General features: G+C 44.4%; 1 protein-coding gene across 1 annotated transcript; it reads left to right on the top strand.

The window, feature by feature from the left end:
* Nucleotides 1-704: 704 nt before the first annotated feature.
* LOC131285553 (uncharacterized) lies at nucleotides 705-4043 on the top strand. Its single transcript, XM_058314411.1, has 3 exons — nucleotides 705-1938; nucleotides 3379-3644; nucleotides 3714-4043. The coding sequence occupies exons 1-3, from the start codon at nucleotides 705-707 to the stop codon at nucleotides 4041-4043; spliced, it is 1830 nt and encodes a 609-aa protein (XP_058170394.1).
* The last annotated feature ends 22955 nt before the right edge of the window (nucleotides 4044-26998 follow it).

Genomic DNA, 26998 nt, shown 5'->3' with positions numbered 1-26998 from the left:
GACGTATTGTGCATGCGCCAACACCGTCGTCCCCGGAAAGGTCATTTCGAACGAAAGCGAAAACATTCGAGACAGTAGGAGAAATTTCCTCGTCCGTCGTTCTTTACGGCTCTGTCACGACTTCCGGCGCACGCTTTCCCGTGCCTCGGGAGTGTCAATATTTTGACGTACGCATTCGCATTTCCCACTTCGGCCCACAACAAAAAGGCGAATGATCGTTGTTCCCGGCTGCGGAGCGAAACAATCGAAAATTTTGTTCGGATCGTGAACGCATCGAAAGTGACATCGCGCACGCTGGCAGCTCATTGTCGTACGCACATGATCTCTTCCTTCAACCACCACCAACACCACCACCACGACCGTTGGGTTGTTTTCCATTTGGGGTGCAATGCCTCAATCACGACACAATCGCGCGCGTTCGTCCCGGAGGGGTTCGTCGCTTGCGCTTCCCCATGGTGGCGTTGAAGTCTTTCGTAGTTTTGAACCGCGCAAATCGTGCCCCGTGTGATGATGATTAAAAATTCTTGCCAAACGCTGCCCCGGGTAATTCTCTTTTCTGTCACCTCTCGTGCGGTGTTTTCTGTCGCATTTAGGACAACCGAATTTTTGACCAAGTTTCGAGCAGGGATTTGTTATAAAAACCCCCCGAAATAACCGGACCAGGAGTCAGTAGCGTTTCGGTGGTCATTTCGGGAGTTGCTACGATGCGGTACGGTACATTATGTGCGTTTGTGATCGGTGTGTGCAGTTTCGTAGTGGCCGATCCGGCGATCGGAAGTGGAAGTGTTTTCTCGGCTTCGATCACCCGAGCGCTTGTGCCCCCGAGAAGGGACAGTGGGGTGACGGTGGGAAGGTACGGTGCGGGGGGATTGCAGCCAGAAATTATTGTGAACCGTACACCGCAGAGGGACAGCGGAGTGACCCAGGGAGGGTACAGTTATGATCCACCGGCCGGAAGTTATCTTCCACCCGAATCGGTTCCCTTTGCGGACGAACCTCCAGCACCTCCGGTGTCATCCGTCGCGGGGAACTACCTGCCGCCGGTGTTGCAGGAAGATATTCCGGCGGCCGATGAACCTGTTTTCGGTCCCGATCTCTCCGGAGAGTACCTGCCACCGGTGGAGGCGCCTCCCCAACGGGATGAAGTGTTCGTGGTTCAGACGACCCCCTCTCCCGGGTATAACTACAATCGACCCACAACGACCACGACCAGCACCACCTTCGCTCCGCTCGGAGACGAAGGGTTCGAGGATACGAACGATCCGGGTGAAGGATATCGGTATGATCCTCCGACGAACATCTACATCCCGCCGTCCGGAGTTGGTCGCTCGCTTCGGGACGATCCGGACGGAACGAGAACTCCCATCCGTCTGCAGCTGAACGAGCTCGCCTGCCTGCGCAACAGTGGCGGGTACTTCCGGGCGGCCCTTGCCATCCAGAGTGCGCTTGAAAGTGTTCCCCTGGTGGACGTCGAGAACGACGGAGGGGATCTGAGTGGGTGCGAGGTGCGGCTCGATCAGGCTCGCCTTCTGGTGGACATTGCGTGGTCCGACTTCGGACGTTGTGGTGTTGTCGCTTGCGGACAGTTAACCTCCGGAACGGCTCGGGAATTGTGCCTAAGGATCCGGTTTCCGGCGATCGCTGGCATGCGGACGGCTGTCGATCCAGTGTTGACGCTGCAGTGCCGCATCCAGCAGCGTATCGTGGCCAGAACGCATTCGCTGAGACTCGGCGTGGCGAACGATAGTCCGCAGGCTCGGAGCGGATCCGGGACGGCGTTTGCAGTGGGTGGTTCCCAGCGACCGTTTCGATCGCAGTTGGGAATATTTCGGCGGGCAAATGGAGCGGCAGGAGCCTTTTCGAGGGCTCTTCAGCCGGGTGGAGCGGTCATGTTGGGTGAGGAGCTCATGCTGAGAACGCAGGTCTCGGCCGGAGATGGTACGTAATTAGCTCCTTGTTTTGTTTTAAATAAGATGATAGTTTTAGATGGCATACGACTAATCGTATTTGGCAATTGATGACATAATTTTGCTTAATATTTTATAGCACTGCACATATGTTCAACATGAAGGATTGATCTTAAACCAGTTGATATACATTAATTTTATCACATGATTCCAGACATGACTTATACTTGACTTTCATCATAAGGTTTGTAGGAAGTTTTTGTAACACGAGTTCAAACCTTTATTGAAACAAGTATGATTACTTATGGGTTCTTATGGAAATTAAAAACAGTTCGTTGGCAAAAAATAAGTCGTTATCATATAGTTTACAGAATGAGGATTCTTAAGATAATGAACTAAGATTCCTGTCCTGTATTGGTTGACAATCGGTTGACAATAATACAAGCTTCCTCCAGCAAAGCCAGACTGTTCCAATAGCTTGGGCATGGGATCTAAAATTTATCTTCAACTGCATATCCGTTAAATTAAAATTAAAATAATAAGTTAAAAAGGAGTGGAAACAATTATCAAACAATAACACAATCGTAGAATGTTGAACTAACATAACAAAAAAATGAAGGCTGCTGTCAGTAATTTGTGGCACGATATTTTTCGAGATTCACAAGTGTTTCTGACATTTTTTAAATTCTAGGAAATTTAAATGAACTATTTTTTAGCTTAAAGTCTTTCTTCCGGGTTTTCAAAATCCAATTTTGACCAGTGTTGACAAATAAAATTGTATACGACCATTCGATAAAATTAAATGACAAAATCGGACGACCGACTTCAACTGTCAAATCCCATACAATATCGTCCGTCAAAATCTGACGCGACTCTTTTTTTAGTCAAAGATCATTAAAGTTGAGCTACAAGTTTGTGCTCATTTCATTTTAGCTATATTTCAATGCAATCCTTTGATTACAAGTCCCAAAAATAACGAATGATATGCTTATGTATTAAGCATTCAAAATGTTTGAAACAGTACGTTGAAATTGTAAGAAGAATTGCATCATTCATTCTTACACCAAATAATTGCTCAATATGTTACAAATGTGTTTAATTTATAACAGAACGTAAAGTAGTCATGTTATAGGCCACAGTTTGAGTTTCAGTTTGTTTCATTTAAGATAATGTTTCTACAGTATTTGTATCTTAGTGATTTGTCGGCACTGGACACATATCTTCAACTCGAAATTTTTAATTTATATCGATGATCAGTGATCATATTGACAAGTTAGATTTGATGAGAAAGTTAACTAAGAGAAAAAATGAAAAAAAAACCCTATAATTTTCTAGGTCACAGAATACCGAGAATTTTCTTTTTTCAATTCAACAAACAAACACTACTTAAAAATTTAAAAATGAATCGTTCTCTACCAAAAAGATTTGTTTCGTTGGAACACTTGAACTTTTTCTTCCGGTGCACTTGCAGGATGGAACTATACGCGCCTCTCGGAGGTGGTGATGCAGCGACTCTCGCCGACCGGAACCGTCCTCAACTCGGCCTCACTCGTCACCACCAACGGTTGCCTCAACCCACTCATGCGCGCCATCAGCCCCCTGGCGCCGGTTTTCGAGGCTCCGCTGGGCTACCGGCTCGGTTTCCGGGCGGCCATGTTCCAGGGTATGCGCAGTGGTGACGAGATGATCATGCGCGTGCGCATCGTCGGCTGCGTCGATCGGCGCGAGTGTCTGGTGGTAGGAACCATACGCCCAACCATTTCTGGTGGCATAATATGTGATGAATGTTTTCTTCCAAATTCGCAGGAGAACTGTGCCACCACCGCCCGCTCCAAGCGTGACACCGAAACGTCATCGTCCGGCGAGGAAACGCACGAGGCAGCGAACGAAACGGCCCTTCCCCTGCTCACCGAGACGGCCTCGATCGCGTTCCGAATTATGCTACCGTCCAACGCATCGCTGCTCGCTGACCCGCAGGACTCTCCCGAGGATTACTGGCCGGTTTCACCGTCCGTGCTGTGGATTACGCTCGGGACGACGGGGGCGATCGTGGCGGGCATCGGCGTGCTGGCGTTGGTTCTTATGGCGTTGCGACACAAGCGTCGCCCCAGTTACGATGAGTATCGATCGGATTAGATCGCCGTCGGAAGGCGGTGAGTCATTTGGTGTGAGGGGTTGTGTTGCGCTGAGATGTGAACGAAAGTGAACGTGATGGGAATGGGCAGCGTGCCGAGGCTATTAGTGGTCTGTTGATGCGCATTCTCTCAAGCTCTCCTTCTCCATCGAAGGGAAGTCCCAAGAGACGAAAAATAAATAAAAAAGGGAGCGAACTCAGAGTGGAAAAAACAGCAGAACTGCCACGCAAAAACGTAGCTGTTAAGTGAGTTATTAAGTCTTCCGATGCAGCGTCGGGGTAGAATGCGAGCCTGTGGACGTTTCGATCGCGAAACGAAACAAAAAGGCGGCACAAAATGTACCACTTTTTACCCTCCCCGTTATGTGCCTTATAGTATAGCATTAAGAAGAGGAAAAGATACGAAAGAGGAAACCCAAGTCGTACGTTGGCGCAAACAGTAGCAGAAACATGAAAAGGGATGTAGAAAAACAAACCGCATAATGCCTACTAAGGGGCTTAGGGCTGCATGAGGCAAACATGAACACAAATAAAAAAAGACACGCTAAAAAAAGAAACAAATGCATCCGAAGGCCCTATAAAGGGCATGCCGAAGGTGGTGGTAGTGGTGGAAACTTTAATGAAATCCGCTGAGAATTGCCCTGCACCGATCGTGCAGAAATGATTCGAACCTGCAGCATGCAACGATGCAACGGACACGCTGTGACCGGAGGCTTACCCAAAGCAAAGGAATGAAGTCAGCTCGTGCGTGAAGAATTGTGTCCGTGAAGGGACGACGTGAAAAGGTTATCCAATGAGGCCTCCTGTACGCTCCGTGCGCGCCGTGATTAATTATTTATTGTTAAATTATTGCGACACATAGCGGAACGCGAATGTTTGATCCTCCAGCGAGGTTAAGCTTAAGAAATGTATGTACTTTTCGTTTAATTGTGCAATAAACTAACTAACATGTCAACATCAAAAGAGTTTTACAGAAAACGAGCGTGAAGGGTTGAAAAATTGCTTTCGTATTATATTCACCAAGTAGTAAGAACCTTGCAAAGGATGATGGATGAGACTTTAGGGTTTTTCTCCGGTTTCGAATCGTACAATTTATCTTCTCCCAGACAACCTCTCTTATCCGATAGCGAATAAATCGCGGACTTGAACCTTGTCGCTGAGCTCAACGACCCCAGCATCAGGTGAGGTGACGAAACATATTGTCGCGTGAATCGAATCGAAAGAATAACTTCGCGAATCATAAAACAAACCGAGTTTCGTTTCCCGCTTCGATGCCGCTTCGAAGTGATAATTTTTCACAAGTTTATTAATTACAAAATCAAACAGCCGTCCCATAAATTGTGTGTCGCTTATGAATAAATTATTCGGCGCCCTGTTCGTCCGTTTCTTTCCCCTCCCCCTCTCTCTTAACGGGACCCGCGCCATCGAGTGGGTTTTTGCGTACATGTTTGGTGTGTTTGAGCATCATCGATCATGGAACCGGACGGGGTTGGTTTAACAGACGGAAGGAAAGCCGAACAACAACAAAAAACAATCCTATCGATAAAAAACCCCAATGCTCCACCACTATGATCCATCTCCCCAGGGGATGGCAAGAGTGTATGCGTAACACAAATTTAAACGCCGGTTTTTGGTTGGTAAACCCGTTCGATGCGTTTCCGGCCATTTGCGACTAGATTTGGTAATCGATTGACACGATTCTGGTATGGGATACGGTACTCTACCCTTCCGTTTATGCTTTCCTTCAATGTTTTGCAGCTACGCACAACATTTGATAGTCCCGGAAAAAATAAAAATTTTCTTCTGCCTCCAAAAACCTGCACCTGCATGGGTTGCAAATGAAATGAATCCGGGAAGCAGTAGAAACGGTGGGATAGTAGGGAACAATTGACAAACGGAATGCAATGGATTGCATCTGCGGGGCCAACCTGGAGCGCGGAGAATAACTTATGATTCGTGGCTGGCGTTGAGTAATGGGTTCATTCCACGATGACAAGCGCACACGCGTTAACAAAACGGTTTACACACTAGCAATGAATGAGTTGGGAGAAGGAAGGGCACAGCCAGCGGGGAAGTGGCAGCGTGCCGTGAATGGCAGTTTATAAATTATGTTTGGAGCCCTTCGTCGCAGTCCCACCGGTTTTGCCCTTCGGGGTTCGTCCACGTGAGGTTGGCGTTCGTGTGTTGCTGCTGCCGCTGCTGCATTTAGTCATAATTACGAAATCCGGTAGCGAAACCGGCAGAAATCACACAAACAAACGGTGAATTGTGCGGAAACGTATCCTCCTATGGTGCGCAAACATGAGTTCATTTGATGCAATTATACTGCATCATTAAATGGGGGTTTGCGCGCAAGAAAAATCATACGTTTGTTGCATGCACAAAAGCAAAAGCTAAAGTCGTGTCATGTTAATAGTGTGTTTTTGTCTCTGAGGCTGTCTTCATCAACTCACGCGTGGAATCTTATAAAGTAAAACTTTATAATATTTGAATTACATTCCGTTCGTAGTGGAATAGTGAAATTGACGCTCCAAAGATATTAGAAAAACTAAATATTTCTGCGTCAGAGCGGGCCCTTAGATTCAGAGATGCAATTAGAATTCCAAATTCAAGTACGGTATATGCGAATAATGCACCGATTATCCTAATGTCCAAAACGTTTAATGTATTTGGCAACCACCATGATTTTAATGTTACTTCGACAAATTTTATGCCAAACTGTTAAGGTTGTCTACGACATCTAATACCAACAAAGGGAAACATTTATATTTAGGTGTCAAAGTTTTTTTTTTATTTTGATTTTTCATGAAGATGGTAAACATAGACTTAAATACTAATTTTAAGTTCAATCAGATTGAATTGTCCCTTGAACCCTGTAAATCAATTTTATTTAATAATAAAAGAAATGTAAATTGGAAAATGTATGTAACCAAACTAAAGTAAATAGCAAATCCATAAGTAAGTAAAAAACAAATCATGTAATCCGTGGTTGCGTTGTTAAAAGATATGTAAAGTTTAATAATTTCACAAATGTAATTTAAAATAATCGCGAGTGTTTGGAGTTCTCAACTTCTCCAATTTTTCTGTTTACTTTTTATTGTCATGCACCTTTCAATGGTAATATATTAACCCCTTCACAGTCCTGTTAAGTTGTGAAAATGGTTCAAAAAATTGTCACACTGTTTTTTGCTTTTTTATAAAAAAATTATATTTGCCTAAACATTTTGGAAACTTTTTGATTAAATGATGGTCAGTTTCCATATGCATTATTTGTTATTGTGATCAGCAATAATTTGTCGATAATAAGCAAAACTTTGGTTCAATTGCATCGATTAGTGTCAAATATATGAATACAAGATTACAAATACATAAGAACGTGTTTTCGAAGCAGCTACACTCGAAATAAACAACGCGCAACGAAAACGTGCGACAAAAAACTAAAGCAAAGCAGTACAAATTCTATCTGCTTGTGAAACTATCTTCTTCTTCTTCTTGGCGTAACGACCTTGTTTGGTCATGGCTGCCCGTTAAGGGCTTACGAGACTTGTTTCCCTGTTGTATGTGGATAGTCAGTCCTCTCGTACAGGGGAGGGTCCGGTCTCGGTTGGGATTCGGGTTTGTGAAACTATAAAGGGGTTAAATAAGAGATTCTTCGGTGCTTTAAAATAGGAAGTGCCTCTGTTCATAATATACAGGCAAGACAAACTAAATGAAGTTGTTTGTCAACTGTTTCTCACAATACAAGGTTTCTGATTTGAAGCTTATTTTAGTAAAACTAGTTTCTAACTTTACGCAACCCCTTTAAAATCTCACTTTCTTATTAAGAATATTACCTTCTGGTATGATTGCAATAAAACTATTTGAACTATCCCTCTCTGTGCGATAATTACAATGAATTCGACTACTCGGATTTGAATTTGAATTTTTTTCCCAAATTGTTCCCAAAATATGCATCACACGGAACGATCAAAGGAAACGTGAAGAATGGTGATATAGTTCGGTTTCAGCTTCACGTAAGAAACCAGCAACTTGCTGCGAAAAGAGTTGACCGATCATCAATCATCGACGTCGGAAGCGTACCCTCTCATTTTCCATCCTCGTCTCATCAGCTTCATCTCATTGGCAATATTTAAAGAAAAAATATTTATCACTCCATCACCCGTTTGCGGCGTGTGTGAACGTAACTCCGGCACGGAAAACCTATGTACAAGCAGAGAAGCGGGGGGCGGAGGACCAGCGTTGGCCCGGTGGGAACTACTGTTTTTTTTCTGTCGAGCAATAAGTCATCGTGTAAAACGCGACAGAATGTTCGAAATCTCCGGTACGGCGATGACGCGATCGAGCAGCATTCCTTTCCACCTTCCACCTTGATTTGGAAGGGATTTTTCTTCCATCCCCGTTTCGGAAAAGCGAGCGGAAAACAACCATAAAGCGGCAAATTATGAAATTAACAGCGACAAACTCATATCGTGTACGATCACCGCCGTAGTGGTAGGATCCCATTCCCGATATGGATTTATAGCCGGGCTTTTTTCTCCGTCTCCATGCCACATCATCTCGCGGGCTGGAGTTGGCCAAGCGGCGCGGTGCGGCTTCACACAGATGGAGACCGTCCAGTGTTGTGGTGTTCTAGCAGCAGAAATCCACCTTTGGGCGACATCTAACAAAGTGTTCGCGTGATTTTACCGAACGGTTCGAGTACGTGATCGTGTCGTGTCGTGGAGCGATAAGGGAAACGCTGGACCGAACCGCTTCTATTTACATCCGAAATGCAGCTCCAGTTGGGGTTCGCGCGGGGGGAAACGAAATCGAAGCCCGACCCGGCCTCGGAAAGGGGCAAACTGCCTTTCGTTACGCTCCGTCACGCCCGGTCTCTTTATGGTTCGGTGCATCGGGTGCATCGGGTGCATTTTACGGCACGATGCAGGCAGAGAGTGTGCAAATAATTTATTGCTTCTTTCACACGCTTGCAGGTGTCGCGCAGTTCCGTTTCGTTCGGGAGTTTGCAGGAGATGACATTGTGTCGATATGTGGCTGGGGGTATGAGGTGGTGCTGGACAGGGGGTTTGAGGTGGCTCGAAATTATCGGAAAGCAATCAAATTTATGTACACTTGACAATTTTGATTGATCTGTCGGAACGAATGGAAGCTGGGAAGGGAAGATCGGAACGCGGGCATGTAATACATATTTTATTCCTTTAGTTTTAATTGTGACCGCTGGCGATATCAGCCCCCCACACACACATACACACGCAGTCGGGCGGCCAATTTACCCTGGCGGCGGTCCGTCTCTGTGCGCTGCCTTATAAAGCACTGGTCTTGCGTCGGGAGAGTGGAAGCCTGCGGCCCACACGATGAAACACGACCGATATGACAGAGTTGACAGTTACGGAGCGGAACGCCACTCAAAGACGTCGTTGCGATAAAACACCGCGGAACCAAGCCATCGGGCCGCCGGGCGCGGGTTGGTTCTTGGCGTAAAACGGCGGGCTTATCTTAAGCACCGGGCGCGAGTTGGCGAGTTGGAGGGGCCAGCGTTTAGTGGGATCGCTTCGTGGAACGTCGCGCTTGGCGACGGCATTTCTAATTGAACGGTAAGGATTTATGTGCCCCGATAGCATCGACTGTTGATGATGCTGCGGGGCCGGCGCGAGGAGTTGGAGTGGTGGCAAGTGTGAACATTGCGGTTCAACCGCTCTTACATGATGTCGCAGAGATTGAATCACCCGTTTGTAAAAGGGTAGTCAGGAATTTCGCGATAAGGAGCACGGGAACAAATTGCCAACAGTTTTTTAACGCATTAAATTTATGTCCCTCTTTCTTGTCTTGCTTTCATCAGCACTCATTTTTTATTCCAAAATAAAATTAAACGAGACCATTCTCCGATGGTTATCAATTTTTTGGTAAAACAAGTATCATTTCATGTTTTTATTACTACTTGATTGCCAACTTTTTTTCTTAGTATTTGCCAAAGCGAGATGAAAGCTCTTTTTCATCTTCCGATACAAGTTAAAATTTGTTTAAGATAGAACATTAATCAGAGTTAGTCTTGCTTCATACGGTTGGAAGCTTATTTCAACCTTCGATAATGTTTCATTGTAGAAGGTAAGAGATTTATGAACAAGATACTTTATATGTTTGTCGAGAAATGGTTTCTTTTAGAGATGAACGCGAATGGTATTCCAGATAACAGTTTTTAAGTGAACATCTTGACAATAAAACCAATCCTAAAATCCACGACAATGTGTGAATCTTCAAAAACTGTTGAATAAATCAACTAGAATTTGGAAAAATTGAATAATGCAATAAGAACTGGTCGAAAAAGTGTTAAAGAGGGTAAAGCAATTTAAACATTTACCAATTCAAAAATAATGGCTTGATTTATGTCTCAAGGAAAGATCAGCAACAAAAGATTGTCAAAGCTTTAGCTAAAGCTAAACAGCTATGAGATTTTTGCGCAGTGCAGTATGTTCGAAGGCTTTGACCGTTTTTAATTTATAAGTGTCAAGAACACAATATTTTGCATATTCATACCAATTATGATCGAATCACGATTTGATCTATTTTCGCAGTAAACCATAAAAAATACACGACAAAAAGCTATTATTTCGTCCTGGTTGGTTGTTCCTATAATGGTGGTAAGGTTCCTATAGTTGTGATATCGTGCTCTTATAGTGGTGGTAGTACAGAAAACTTGGAATAGACTGAATATATTTTGACTGTAACTTAAAATTTTTGAAGAATATTTCAAACAGAATAGCAAAATTACTAATACACCAATGCATTGTCTTGGTCATAGACCATTGCATTGGTCTCATAAACCTCTAATAGATCAATGCATTTTGCAGTGATTTATAGCCTTAAGTAAATCAGGACATTCCAGAAAAATTATTAAGAAATCCAGCATATTAGTACCACCTGTTTGGAAAATATTAATTTTGGAGCCTTAATTTATCACGTTTATCTTTTGAGCACTGCGCAGAAGATCAAAGATCATTTCATACTAGAACAAACATCTATATTGTATTTATTTCGTCGTAGAACTAGGATGGGAGCAAATAAGCTTTATAATGCAGCGTCGAAGATAAAGGTTAAATTTTTGTTTTTAAATCAGTAGTATGTTACGAACGGGCCTCTGGTCGAACAGAATCGGTTTGGTTTGACGGTGTAATGGAGAAACGGTGTTAGTCACTGGGATTCCCTATCAGTGTGTAAACCTTTACTCTTTCTTTTCCTCCCTGCCCCGCTTGAAATTCTCTCACGCGATGTAAAATACGACGCCCGGATTGCAAAACTCTAAATTTACGGCTTTATTATCCCACGCCATCGAGCCCGTAATAAAGATAATTTACACTAAACCAATATTGACCGGGAGCCATGGCTCGGCTCCCGGGTCTCCCTTAATTAAGCCCTTTTGGCACGCAAAAGCCAATGCAATTCCGTTTCGGTTGCAACGCGATCACCTTGAACGGCTCGCTGGTATCGATCCTCGAGCGCACCGAAAAGGCCTCGATGGCGTGCCAAACGTATGCATCCCCGTGGAACAGACGCTTTTGGGGCCGTTGCGTGTGACTGTCGCATGACCGGCGGGTGGATAAATTATTTACAACGCTTAATTGACTTAGCGGATAGTTGATGTAATTAAAATTAATTTATTACACGCACCCGCGACCCGAGGTGGACACGCTCCCGGCACGTCCGGGGCGGGTTGCGCTTGTGTCCCTTTTTTGGACACTTTCGAGGTCCCCGGAGACCTCATTGCCACCTTTTCGGTCCGGGGTGGCTCAAAAGATAAGCAAAAAAAAGACACTACATCGGCCGATGGAGTTGCAGGTAAAAAGAAGCTGTAGCTCGCTTACTGGAACCGATCGAAGTCCGCACCGCAAAAGGAACTCCCCGACCGGGCGGAACTCCCTTGGGGGGCCACAGTCATCGAAGACATTCCGCACGGCCAGCTGTGGCCGGACTGTGTCGTCAAAGTTATGAGCCGTGGAAAATCAAGTCAGCCTGATGAAGTTATGTCCGCGGGGGAGTTGGATCTCACGCCACGGGAGTCGGCGTTTTCCCTTCCGAGAAGGAAGACACCCAGCACGATGTCGCCATGTGAGGTGATCGGTTTCGTTTCGGTCCGCTGCACTGTACTTGTTTTTTTTGTTTTGTTTCTGCCTTACGGATGCTTCGGATTTCTCACAGCGTCCCTTTGCGGTGTGGACCATGATGGATACGACGATATACATTAAACATGAGGAGGTCGATATAAATTAAGTCCCGCGTGTCACATCAGCCTGAGCCGGGGTTTTCTCACGAAGATGGATGATCTTGAGCGCTGCTTATGGCGATGGTGATGGGAACGCGCTGGGAGACGCTGCGGAAGGTGCCGACGGAGCTTATGAGGAGTTGATTAACGTGAAATACGGAGCTGCAGGTGCTCCGGTGTCAATTTTGTATGCAGTCCGTGCTGGAGATATCGAACCTCTAAGGGATTGCATCTAATAGGTACGGAATGGCGAATTCATGTGACGATAAATTGTAGACAAACTCTATTTTATCAAGATGATAGACTATGTGATCTCAGGATTTTTTCAACACTATCAACTCAAAAATTACTGACAGTTTAGGGCAGGGGACGGCACAAGTTTTCCAGAAAAGAGACCAGATGAAAACCCGAATGCGCGGGCTGGATACCTTAAACGATGATTTAATGTTTTCAAAATAATACTCAACCCCTTTGAATAGAATATCAACAGTAAAGTTTCATAAAAGAGGTGTATGCTAAAATATTTGAAATTTTATCGATACACTTGTTTAAACATTTTTCATACATCATACAATTTTGATCAACATATAAATTTTGATTTATTGTGCTGTTCATGTTTTCATTTTTAAATTGTTCTTGAAATTAATTCTATACATGCAATATTTTAAAATATCTTAGGATTACTGGCAATCCCTCTGAGTAACTAAAATAACTCAGTTTCGATAAGTTTCTTATATTGTGGGCCTTATTTTATTTTGTGATCGATATGAAAATTGTATTCCTTGAACGTAGCTATGATTGGTGCAAAGTAAACGAGTTGTTATTTTTGAACGACTAATAATACATATAGAACACATCTAACAAAAAGTATAAGAGAAGGTTTAAGAGAAAATTATCTGGTATGGAATAACTTGTTCTACAATTTTTACCTTCATTTTGAGAAAAAACAAACCTAACATCGTGAACAAATCCGATAAGAATTGAGATAGGTTTTTTGTATGAAGCATTAAAACTTTATTACGGGCCGGAAAAAATCAGTTGCTGGGCCGGACTTTGCCGACCCCTGGTTTAGGAAGTATAAACAACCAACTAAATGGGTTCCGTCCATATGAGTTTAAGTCCAGAGGTAGTCGACCAGATTGCTCCAAAAATTAGTTCGACTTTTGTGACTTCTGCAACTTAAGAGAGGTTTTAACTGCGTTAAAGGAAACTGCGTAGTTAAGAAAATATTTCACGCAAGCTCTTGTTATCTTGTCAATTAACATTGATTGTCAAATTAACATTTAAATATCGTGTTTTTGGCAACGGGTTGACACACGCTATTCACACCTCATCGTCAACTGCCTATGAACGGTTAGTGGGTCATGTTGAATCAAACAAAACTTGTCGACCAGAAATCTCTTGGGTCAGAGGGAAACACTTCTCCTAGGTCTATAATTTTCTCGCCTATTGAACAGATGCGATGTGATCGAGACGACCGAACCGCTATGAACGGTTTCTTTTGCGTCAACACCGACGGTTGGGTGCAATTTTCTTAAACGTGCTAATAAAGCCTTCCCGCAGCGCTGCTCCAATCGAAACCGGCACGGTAATCAAATAAAGTAATTATAGATCAATAATTTTTTACGGCACTTTAAAGATCGCATTACCGGTCGAGTGTTGATTATAATACACCGCCGCTGGTTTGGTGTGGCGCGGTTTTCGTGTACCCTTCGAAATTATTGATTCGCAAAGAACGGGTTGGTGAAATCGAACGGTTTTGACCGTGTCGTCCCCGTGAAGAAGAAACCGACCATCGCGACACGCGTCTTTAACGCGGAGACGGCCGTTGCCATCGGCCACACGCTGGTTACGCTGACGTATAATTATGGGCCGCTCCGGAGGGAAAATTGGTTTCTGATTGCTACCCTCCGGAGTGAGCTGCTTGGCGCGAGAGTCCTTGTTAAGGTTGCGAGGGTAAAAAAGAACAACAACGAGGCAACATTTCCTCCAACATCGACCAGCGAGCGGTTAATTAGCGAGGAAGGAAGCCGTTTGAGCACAAACGGTGGAAGTACAAGAGGATCAGGGTGGCGAAGAGCTGGATAGCATAGAATGTGTTATTTTAATGTTGCCACAGGTCGAGGTGGATTCAAATGTTTGCGGGATTTCTAATTAAGAAATTAGGATATCCTCTAATTTCAACTGTTCAAAACAGAACATGGATAAACTTGGTTGTCTTCATCTCTTTGAGAGATCTTCTCCCTTCTTCATTTTTTTTATCCCTGAATATACACTACCCTTGGATACTTTTCAACCGAACCTCATCGATTCGGGTGAACAGAACCAGAGAAGGATCGGTGCTGAAGAAGGGCGACGACATCGCACCAAGCAATCATCTCGTTTAATCGCTCGATGGATTCGTCGCAAATGATATGTTGCAATGCAGCGGTGTCGCCGTCGTTGTTTATGCTGACCGATGCTGGCGCGGCAACAAAAGTGCCAATTGATAAGTTATGTTGCACGTCCGAAGACGCCGATCGAAGGGCACAATACAAGGCAGGGAGGGGCGCAAAGGGGGGTGGGAGTGATTATAATTTCATTAGCCAGGCGTCTCCTGCGTGCCGGAGTGTGAGTGCGTGCCGATTCATTCACGGCGGCTTAGAGTTATCCCCCATCATCGGCGGGCCTCCGCCGTCCATCCTCCGCCAATCGGAATTTGATTGCAAGCGTACCGGAGTTAATTGATTCTGCAGACCGGAGAAACGAGAGCGTTCCGGACCGGCGGATGCAGTTGGCATTCGATTTAACACCCGACGATTGCGCCACCTTCAGCGGCTTCAAGCTTCGAAGCACGGATTAAAGCATAAATTCATTCTTGCAGACAAAGTAAATGTATGTAGGTGCGGGAATGTCGAATCTTGGTGCAATTCCAAGGTACTTTGGTGAAACAGACGTTGAAGGAAAACACACACACATCCAGGATTGCGAAAATTACACGCTATTTAAACGCTTATCATACGCCGAAAGAAAGAAAAACTCGCATTGTTCGAGGTGAAACGGTGCCGGTGCCTGTTTGAAATTGCTGAGCACGCGAAATTCCGTGCCATTGGAAGCGGCGATGGTGGTGACTAACGAATACTAAATGAACAGCCATGAGAGGGTACGGAGTGGAACGAAGGTCCTGTCCTTGACTTATTTTTAGCTTGGTCTTGGAAGAAAGCATGCAGACTGATTGCGAATTGCTGGAGACACTTATTTTAATTTATTTGACACACAACGAATGGTAATGAAACATTGACACAAAAAGCTGGTATAGAAGGTATAGCCTTTTTTTATAGGGTTAGTGCGGACTTTTGGCCCATGCATGTAATTTTGGCCCACTAAAAAGGGGATCAATTATCACACTGATTTTAAGTAAAAATACGCTTAACCATTTTTATAGTATTGATAACGGTTTATCCTACGGTTTATAACGGATAACGGTTTAAGTATTCCTAAAAAAAATCGTTGGAACTTACGAATCTGTCACTTTTTCAATACATAATGCTGCAAGCAGATAGTTCGCCCACATTGAAAAATAACCAACCACTGCGTAAAAAAATCGGAAGTAATGCGTTTCTTAAATTTTAAGCTCAAGAAATAATTTGTTTTCTATGTAAAAGTGGACCAAAATAGATGAAAGGAAAACTAGTTTGGATTGAAACGAAATTCCTATGCACTCTATAACTGACAACTGATTATTAGAGACTTTCTAGATGAAAATTCGATCATCGATCAAAACAGTATAAAATATAAAGAACAATAAAATATAAAATATCAACTTATTATAAAATACTTAAAATATAAAATATCACTTTTTTAACAATGGTAAAGCTAAGTAACAGTTTCTAGATTCTTAAAAAAAATATTTTAATCATAAAACACATAAAATAAGCATTATTTAAGTGGGCCAAAATAGAAGCAAAGTGGGACAAAATAGTGACAAATAGTGTATTCGGAAATTGCTAATTTTTTAAAGAAAACATCTAAAAAACTCTAATGAATATGTATTGCATGCATATATGCATTGTATTCCCTGCTTAGATAGCTACTCTACCTTACCATACCTAGTGTATCGTTTTATGGTCGATACAATGAGCGCAACGATTTCTTCAAAGTGGGTCAAAAGTGGATCTTTTACCCTATATCTCATTTTAATTATCACAACACAGATCTAAAAACGGTTTATTCAAATGAGATTAAAAAGTAAACAATTTTACTAGAAACCTGGGTTAAAAACTAAAAGCCTAGTGGTACGTTGTGGTTTGAATCTTAATGAGAAGAGCTAAACCTCATTGTTCAAATGCCGGCTGACGAGCGCAAAAACAATGCAATTAATGAGTTCATTAAGTACTCTTTCACCTTTTCACTACCTCCACAATCCCAAACACCATCCGGTTGACGTTTGGAGTTTGTCATTGGTTTCATTGGCTGACATAATGATTTTTTTCTCTCAAAAATTAAATTAAATATAAAATGACTTCTTGCGTTGCCACCACCAAAGAACCCCACCGACACTCATGTCTCACCTGGGTGAATGGATTGGCGGGCGGATGTTGCCTGTTGATCGCGATAATGGACCCAATGATCATTCGGTTAAATATTTAATTGGTACCAATTACAAACGTTTTAAGGCCGTGATTATTTAATTTGCGTGCTGCGTGCATCGCCCTGCTCGAAACGTGCTAGGAGCTTGTCATCGACCGGGTCAACCAGAGGCAGGCCGATCGGTGGCCTCTCCCAAAGTTCCCTGGTCGCTTCGTTGGATGTGCACGATGAACCTAAAATTGTTGATAATATTTTTTTCTCTCTCCGCGACCCCAAAGAGGAATTCACTCGTGGTTCGAGGATGTCAGAAGTTAAAAAAAATACCGCCGAACCGGTTTCGTCGGCCAGCCACTTTTATCTGCTACTCTGTGGTTAGCAATTTGATTATATTTCCGATAATTTGTTTTGCACCGGTTTGCTTATTCCGGCCCCCGAATGGACCCCGGGAAGGGACACCTCCCAATTAAAGGCTGTGGTTTTTATTATTTAAATTTGGTTTGGCATCCAAATTAAACTATTTAACACCTGCTTCAAGTGGGCAAACCGCGACGCTCGATCAATGTTCAAGCAGGCTTGATTTATGGCAAGTCAGATTTTTATTTGTTTATTTCGAACCTCCCAAGTGCGTCGGTTTAATTATGTCCGTGTGGAAAAGGCTTCTGTTTTCCCCCTGTTCGAGTCTATGCTAGTTGAAACAGTTTGTTTGAAATGTCCCTTCCGCGCATAAAATCTATCGCCACGGTAGCTCGGTTCGCGTGCTTAAAATAGACCAAATGCCCCCGAGGGAAGGTGGGGCGAGAAAAAGGTAAAATCCTATCGGCGGAAGCTAACGGTTACGGATCGAAGCGCGAACCCCGGGCAATCTGGACGTGTGACGATGATTCATCTGTTCTTTCCTTGGCACTCCATTATGTTGTGCTCGCTCCACCCATTTTAAAAGCAGATGGCCGCTTTCCGGGGGAACCGGAAACACGGCGGGCGAGGGCGAGGCGGATCAGTTTTCAGCAGCACAGCAAATTTGCAAATTCAAATTTCCCCAACTCACTATCTTTTAATTGAACGTCCATAATCGGATCGGCAGCGAAATCGTATTTAGCCGCGGTGTGGGCTGGCATCGGAAAATGGGTGGTGGAAAGGGCCGGGGGGATATTTCTCATTTATCAGGAATTATTTTATTCCACCTCCCACTGGCCACCACGAGTTCCGATCGACAGGATTTTAAATGGAAAAACTGACCCCGCACCGAGATAAAATTAGCGCGAATACATTTCATGGACTTTCGTCGGGAACACTTTGTCTTCTCTGCTGCTTTACACGGAATAAAATAATGGTTGCACTTAAGCGATCCATTTTTCCTGTTGGACTTACATCGCTTTTCCAGTGGCATACGCTGAAGCGGGGCTCAAATTCCTCCCGGGAAAAGCATTCAACTGCAGACCCACCAGCGGCAATATGCGTCGTTTAATTATAGAACGAAGTACAACAAGTGACAACGTTTAGAGCTCGAGCTCGCCTTTCGATGGCAATGCATTCAATTTTCCAGCCCCACCATCGATGACGAACAGACCGATGGATGTTTGCAATGCAAATATTGCCAACTGAAAGCAGCTGTCCAAGCCCGCCGCTCAAACGTCATGCGTTCGACGTCGTGCGGCTTCTCCACCGTGTTGGCTTTGTCGGAAAACCGGAAGCCAGCTCCCAGGGATTGCCGGAGAGCGGCCGTTTTAACGCGCATCGTCGCTCGATCCGCGTTTTAATTGTTTTACAATGCCCTTCCGGACGCTATACGTGTGTTCGCTCCAAATCACGTTCAACCCATCCACCATTTTCCCGGCACTGCCGGAGGAAGAGGGGAAAAACGGGGTAGCATTATAATTTGCTCCTTTCGACTAGATGTAATTCAATTTGATTCCCGCATCCCCTTCGGACGTGCAACACATCGGACGCTTTGACGAGTTAAAAACGATAGAGTTGCAACGGGTTAACTGGCGCAACGAAGGACAGCAGTTTGACGCGTTCCGAGTCCAACAATTTTGCCCAAGGGATCCGAACATCGTGCTGGCCGACAAAGTTTGAACGCAACGAGCAACGTGATTCCGCGTTCGATGGACCATCCCGCATGAAGCGGAAGTAGCTGGAAGCAATTGGTTAACCAGTTTGCACACGTCACGTCGAGAGAGATGTGAGTTTTCATTGGAATTACTTGTTTAGGGATCCTTCTGCACAACAGGATCGACTTGGGATGAAAGGTGAAAAGCTCATATTAAACTTTGGAAAATGAATATTGAAATAAAATCATCAATCTGAAAGTTTCTACAATATGAACATCATAGATTAAATTTTACTTCTCTAGCAATGTACGAAAATTTAGACAATTTACGACAACATAAAACGTTAGAGAAGAAATTGAAGATGAATACAGGAAGTGCAGGAACATTTAACATGCTTCCAATGTTCCTGCACTTCTTGTATTCTTCTTCAATTTCTTCCCTAATGTTTTATTAACTGTCCCATATATGTCTCGCCAACTGACACGTACATGTATGTAATTAAACTGGATCTTGTTTTGGAGGAACTTTCAACTAGAACAGCATATTGTACCAGTAGAGCAGGGCAATCTAGCAGGTAGGGGATAGTGGGGCAAGATGCCTGGTAGGGTAAGATACGCCGGTATGATTTAATCTGGGATGTGTTTATTAACATATCTAGAACATGATATATGAATTTTGCAGCACGAAATCAATTGGTTCTAAATAATGTAATATTTTGAAACTATTATCTCAGGTATTGCAAGTGTTCAAATTATATTTTTTAATCAATCAAGCATTCTTATAGTACCTGACTATATTATTTAACGAATACCGAGGAGAAACTTTTTTAATAATCTCAACATTTAAAAAAAATCAAAAAACGTACGATCGCCAGATTGGGGTAAGATGCACCGGCCAATTAAAATGTAAACAATGGGGTATCGTTAAAAAAAAGCAAGTGAAAGTTGCGGGCATGTTATTACAAAGCGGTTCGTACAGAAGGCCAAAAATAAATCGAAAATAAAATGCAATGAGTAAAAACCAAAAGGAGCTACGTAAACCTTATGTAACAAAAAAAGGTATAAGTTTGATATGTTTTTCATATTTTTCGTACTTTGGAAAAAAACAAATTTGGAATGTTTCTTATGAAGGGAATGGAAGAACTAAATATTTTTTGCCTAAGGGGGGCACACATTACCTTAAATGCCAATGAAAGACGTAAAATTTTTGTTATGTGGTGATACAAGATACCATATTTCTCATTTTTAATTTGAATAATGGGGGTTCGCGACAGCCGAGCGGTGGGCCAGGTTAGAAAATTGGCTCATGAGCGTTGGGGCCTATCCCCCTACCCTGGGTTCGAAACCCAACCCAGACCGGACTTCTGTACGGAGAGGATTGACTATCCACGTACCCAAAGGAAAAAAAGTCTTATTAGCCAGGAGCAGGTACGACTAAGAAGGTCGTAACGCCAACAAGAAGGCGAAAAATAATAAGAAGATGAAAAAAAGAAGAAAAGTAAGAAGAAACTCCGATCAAACGGCAAAAAGAAAAAGAAGAAAAGGATGATTTAACAAACAAAATAAAAATAAATTACAAATAACTAAAGTTTGCGAAGGCAAACATAGAAAACTTTACATTTTTTTTATATTTCGCAGAAATAGAATCCATATGGTATGGACGAAACCTGATCCGTAGATGAAACCTACAGCTCCGTGCATGTATGAACATAATGTTCGGATCTATTTTTAAGTTTTGCATCCTTTGATGAGTTGTTTTTCATGTTTCGAACTCATCTCCTTTCTAAAAATAAACAACAAATGTGGCATTGCTTATCAACTCACCAAAGATAGATTCTAATTAAAACTCCTTCGTTATTTTTATCAATCCAACCACCCCCATGCTCGCTGACCTTGTTTCCGGCAAGCGTAGCTCGGTCGCGTTTGGCACAGTTTCCCGGTCCTTGACGCAACAGAAACGATAAGCTGTAGTTCCGGAAGCGTACGAATCAAAAGGTAAAAACCAAACAGAGGGCACTCCGAAACTGGGGCACACATAAAATAACCGTGCCAAACGAATGCTTTTCCAATGCCTTCACTATCGCACCCACAACCACTTCGAAAGGGCGTAACACCGTATGTTAATGAAGAATAGATAAGCCCCGGGACCATGGTGGTTCGGGCACGCGTGCTTTATTGGACCTTCCCGGGGTCCGCGGGGTCAATTCGTTTTGGGACGGTAATGTGGGCGATAATTTGTGTGCGGCTCATAAATTCCCGGTTTAACCTCACGGGGGCGACCCCGGCGATGTGCTCCCGCGTTAAGCAAAAGTTAAAATTGAAATCGAAAAAAGGCACAACCTCCCGTAGGTTGAGCCGACTTTTGGGTTTTGACCAAACATGGGAAGATAAATTTTACCATCGGTGCAAATCCCACACGCGCGAGAATGGCCACCAAAAAAAAACGCGTCCGAAATCGACCAACAAATACCGCGTGCATGCGGCAATGAGAGCAAAAGAAATTTGTAGTTTGTCGACTCGGATGAACTCCGGGAAACATCGTACCGAATCTCAGCAACCGAGCACCGTTTATGTAATTGGAAACCGAACAAATGCCCGGCACGCTGTTTACCTTTACTTTGGGAATGGTTGTGGGTTCGGAGGTACCGGAGGCAGAGAGGTTGCGGACCATTATTTCGTGTAGAAAATATCGAACAGTGTTTATCGGATGTTTACGAGGTAAAAATAATTAAAAGCAGTCACCCCGTACCGACCGGTGCGGGGGTTCCCGAACTCTCGTGAGGCTTGTTTGGGAGGTGGATAACATTTGGAATGCAGAAATCCTGCCACTCCCAGGCACCCTCGTTCCTTGTGCAAACAAAGTCCATGAGCATGAGAGGAGCATTAAGTGGTCGCTGTCTACCATCGCTCTTCCTTCGCCAATGATCGCCAAACATTGGTATTCCATCCATCCCGAGATGACGGGGGTTCCGCAACGAACGGCTCCAACTCTGTGTTTTTTCAACCCAAAAGTAATGCTTTTAACCATCCGAAGAGGAGATGATTTTTCCATTTATCCTTACCCCTCGCAGTAATTGACGACAAATGTAGACAGCGAAGACCACACTTAGATCGCTTTGGTAGGCGGCAATCTACGGCGGTAAAGGCCTCCGACGTCAAGTGGGCGACAAATTTACCCACCTGAGGTCGTAATTATGAATTTATGAAAATTGAACCATCCTCTTACCTCATTACGGCGCGGTTTCTGTTTGAAGCCGGTGCGGATATGTCAGCACCGTGGCCGGCGCGGAGAATCTTCGTACCGGGCGCCATAAGGTGTGTTGACGGTCTTGACACAGATGGGATTGCGATTTGATGATGTTTGTACCGATTGCCTCGTTAAAGGTCATCCGAATAGCGAATAGAATGTTCGAAGGTGTCGGATGGTTTGGAGTCAAGAGTTCCAGAAATAGAGAACCAGTTGTTCCTACTAAGAGGACAAGATTATAGAATTCTTGAAATTTCTCCTGGCCAGAAGTTCTGTATTCTCCTAGAATCCGTAAAAGAAACAGGGATTAATTCTACAAAAGAGACCACTTTCAAACAAATTTCGAAAGCTTACAAAAGAACTTATATAACACGCGGTGAGAACTGTCTACAGGAGTTCCACTTAGAGGATGGAACTTCTTGCGTCAGAACATTTCGGCAGGCACGACCGGCTTAGTATAACCGGTTTACCGAAACGCCCATTGACCGGTTGTGGCATCCGATTGTATCGATGGCCCATTCCGAATTCGGCCTTGATTTCCGGGCGTAACGAAGACTGTTCGCGGTTGAAATATCAGCGCTGAACTCGAAGTCATAAAATGTGTGACGTTATTGGCGGGGCGCTATCCAACGGTATGGTGATTCCTATATCATTGGCACGTCATGTGATTCATTGTCAACAAGCATGGGCTAATGGAGCCGGTTGGACTTACGTGGAAGTTCTAACGACGCCTTTTACTCAATGCAGTGTGTGCGTCATGAAGCTGAGCATTTGTTTGCGATAAGGTTTCTCGTTCTTCCGATGAATTCCGGCTGTTGCGTCCTGTTCAAGATCTGGCACTAGCACTTTTCGTTTGAAGGCGCATTTCATCATCAGCTATATTTTCAAAGGAGGCTTGCTAGGTCTTTCTTTCAATCTTGACTTCGCCATTTGATTGATCGTCTATTGGCAACCCGGGAGGTCTAAAAATTTCCACGCAGGCCGACAAACCAGTCGCTCCCCGGGGGAAAAATGGCCGCGCGTTCCCAGAAGGACATGTTAAGCACATCCAAATTACGACAAATTATTTTAGATTATAATGCTAATTGCAGGGAACGCACGCAGGGACCGGAACGCGGTGACAACAATCACGGGTGATAATCGAGTTTGCGTGCATCTTGCGTGAGTTCTTTTCCTGCCACGGCAACGACGGCGACATCCCTCACCCGGTCTCTAATCACGTCCCAGCGGACCTTGGAACCGGTGGACCTCCGTTTTGCGGCGTAGGTTCATGTGTGTATAAATCATCACCATAATGACACCTGCAGTAATAACGCCACCACCATCCGAGGGTCGCGTAATTTATTAGCGATGATGATGATGATTGGCGATGAGCCGCGTTCGCATTAAGCGATTTGAACGCGAGGCCGCTGGAGTTGCCTCCTCTCGAGGTTGGCCTACGAGTGTCATCAGCCAAACAACCCAGCCTACAGCCGTGACATCGAAACGGTGTGTGTCAATTGTTCGATTTGTCTCTCGATCGCCGTCGTTGATGACACCATGGCTTTCTTGTGCAGTCTGGTAGAGATGGCATTGCTGGCGATATACAACGCGACCCGGGAGCGCCATCGTTGACAGTGGAAGAATTAAATTTAATTAGACAATTTCTCATAATAATTTACTATAATTTAATAACATGCAAATATCTATCATTACGTATGGCAATCGGGAGCAGCACCTGATTCTCTCATCCTTTGCTCGTTGAACGTAGACGTAGACCATCCGTATGCCCGGGTAGGGAGATTACGATCCATCGCCGCACCTTCGGGGGTGTTTTATTCGCTGGAAAAACCACACCGGTGGAAAATTAGTGCCCGTGAACTCGATTACCAAGTGCTGATGGGTCTGCGTGATTTACAATGTTGCTCAGCTCTGGTTGGCCGGCCGGAAGAATCGATCATTGGTGAGAAAAATTACCTCCAGCTCGTTAGAAAATTGATGTTCCCTTGAACAAAGCAAAGTTCTTAAACTCTTGGCGGAAGTTTGCTGCGGCGTTGGGAGAACTTGCTCTATTTTCGGCTTCAAAGTTTGATGGTTCGGTGCTTACAGCGGTTCGGTTTTCCACTCCAGTTTGAGATCTTGTCTCAGAGTGATAGTGAAACGAAATCGCAAACATGATTTCCATTGCTTGCAGGTGTTGACAATTCGTTTATTATTTCTTCACGCTTATTTAAATGAGGCAACTAATAACAGACCTAAGGCAAAGGTTACTTTGATGAAGGTTGAACCGGGACTCCATAACATGGCTCCTTTGATCCGATGCTTTGATGCGTGAGATACGTTTGGAATTGCAACCGACAGTGAACATGGTTTTCAGTTTTTACAGGGTCCGCAGTCATACAATGGCAGGCCCCAACCGGTACAGGGATTCATGAACGTGCTAGGGGGATTGCCTGTACCGGTAGAGGGATATCCGCGGGCATATAATTGCAAACCGCGGTGGCTGAGGGGAATCAAGCTGGCGTATTGTTGCGATTGTCAACCGGTCGCAAAATAGTAGGTATCTGGCAACCGTGCATGAGCGGTGCTGTGCACCGCACACTCAACGCATGTATCGCATGAGTAACCGTTAGATTTCAAGTAAAAACGACGAAAAACTACGTTCAAATGAAATTTCGTATTTAGTATTTACGGAAAAAATATTATATCAAAAACTAAATTTGATATTTCCTTTCAACGTGTTCGATTAGTTGTTTAGCACGCCATCTAACGGTCATTTGTGCGACACATTTGAATCATGCACGGTTGCCAGATACCTACTATTTTGCGACCGGTTGACAATCGCAACAATACGCCAGCTTGATTCCCCTTAGCCACCGCGGTTTGCAATTATATGCCCGCGGATATCCCTCTACCGGTACAGGCAATCCCCCTAGCACGTTCATGAATCCCTGTACCGGTTGGGGCCTGCCATTGTATGGCTGCGGACCCTGTAATGAGCAACAACAGAAACGGATGAAAATCATACCCGCATAAAATGTCTCCCACCGCGGCGATCGATCGATCTTCGTATGATTTACTGTCGGCGTCGCGTACAGCACAACAAATTAACCTTCGGAAATAAAAGAAAAGCGGTATAACTGCGACCCTCCTTGCGGGCACGCCGGGACATCTCCCCGGGTTCCCATTAATAACCAATCCCGAAACGGGATCGACATGATGAGGTGCATTTAATTGCATTCTTCTTCGGCCACGCACCGCACGGGGTGGTGAAAAACGGACTCACACACACGCACCCTGGACGGGGTAATTAAGTGACAATTTCTCCACCATGCCAAGGACTGCCAGACCACGAACCGTTATTTTTTTTTCTCCCATCGGGCACTCGGATGGCTTCGCCGATGAAATGCCCGGAAGGCGAATCGATAAATTAAAGCACCGATAAATAGGCACCCTTTCGGGGTCGAAGTGTTCGAAAGTGCAGCTCCGAAGAAGGGTTTTCTGGTACGTGGTTCGTGTTGTTCGTGCCCTCCAAACTGGTTTTTGCAGATGCAACTCGAGACACTCTGCTGGGGAGACACACACACACACACAGACACACCAAGTGGTCGCCGGTGGCCTTCTTCGGGATGGAGTGCAAGAATCGGTGATCCGGTGATTTACTCTTAATTGCTTTCTACCCTCTACCCCGGCCAGGATCCTCGGGCAGAACAGGGTCGCCTTTTGCTGCATCGCACTCACCGATCCAGGTCGACACTGTCTGCGTCTTATCCCTGCCCGGAGAGACTCTGCCAAGACACTGACCCGCGTGTGCACCGGATTGGGGTGGAAATTTATGGGCACACAGCATTAATTTCGATGCTGCGGTTGTTGCAGTCGCTCGAGCTCCAAAAGGAGGAGTAAAAAGGGGGGACAGCAAGATCCGTCCAACCCTCTACACACACATACGTTTATGGGAGAAAATCCGAGGCTCGCCGGAGGCAAATTTTCCAACAATGAAGCCATTTCACCGAGGCATAATAATATTTACCTTATCCTTATCTGCCTTTCGCTTCGCTCGCTTATGAAACGTATGATTTTATTAAATGAGCCCCCTCGTACGTGGGGGGACGCCGGTCGAGGGGAGGGAGGTGGAAAATTGAGACAATAAATTGGCCAGCGCCGGTGGGGATCCCGGGATAATTCGGCCAATATGTTTCCGTTCGGGCTCGTTAACCTTGTGCCCTCCCGGCCGGTTGTTTGCGTTCGATCAACAAATTATGATTAATAATGATTATTATATTTCTGCGATACAATTTATCGTACCGAGCGACGCACAATGTAATGAAGTACGGGTGCATCAGCTTTGAAGGATTTATTTGAATCTTTTAATCGGGTTACTTTACCCTTTCGTTAGCGATTTTAATCGTTGACAATAAATGGGGTGCAATTGCTCGAAAACTATGTTCCCCGGGAGCGTGCTCGAATGTTTGTTCGATCGTCGACATCGGTTTTCGGGCACTCTGTTGAGCTTATTAGACGGAATGCGGTTCGAAAGCTGCAACTGTGAAAAGTCCGTCCGATCGCGCGGCTAATGGGTGGGACACGGAAAAATTCACCCTCCAACGGCTCTCGGGCCGTTTAACTGCACCGCTTTCCGTAAATGTTTACGGCTTACATTCAATTAACATTTTTCCACGCACAAATGAACACTTTGGCGTCGGCGAAAAATGGGAAAACCGGCAAGCGCGGCCGAGAAAACGCTAGAACCGAAACCGCGAGCGATGTGAAATAATTTAAATTGCACAATCGAGAAGGATTTTATTTTGTAAAAAAAAGGAGAGAGGGAAATTTCTGCGGCCACGGTGGCTTTCCG

This window comes from Anopheles ziemanni, chromosome 3, assembly GCF_943734765.1.
Source record: "Anopheles ziemanni chromosome 3, idAnoZiCoDA_A2_x.2, whole genome shotgun sequence".
Classification (NCBI taxonomy): Eukaryota; Metazoa; Arthropoda; class Insecta; order Diptera; family Culicidae; genus Anopheles; species Anopheles ziemanni.
Note: the sequence above shows the minus strand (reverse complement) of the source record. Positions and strands in the feature narration are given on the sequence as shown.

What these genes read in the sequence shown, in the direction of transcription:
- LOC131285553 (XM_058314411.1), top strand. Translation starts at nt 705, where the DNA reads ATGCGGTACGGTACATTATGTGCGTTTGTGATCGGTGTGTGCAGTTTC. An exon ending in GCAGGTCTCGGCCGGAGATG is followed by an intron (nt 1,939 to 3,378) that starts GTACGTAATTAG and finishes GTGCACTTGCAG; the next exon opens with GATGGAACTATACGCGCCTC. An exon ending in ATCGGCGCGAGTGTCTGGTG is followed by an intron (nt 3,645 to 3,713) that starts GTAGGAACCATA and finishes CCAAATTCGCAG; the next exon opens with GAGAACTGTGCCACCACCGC.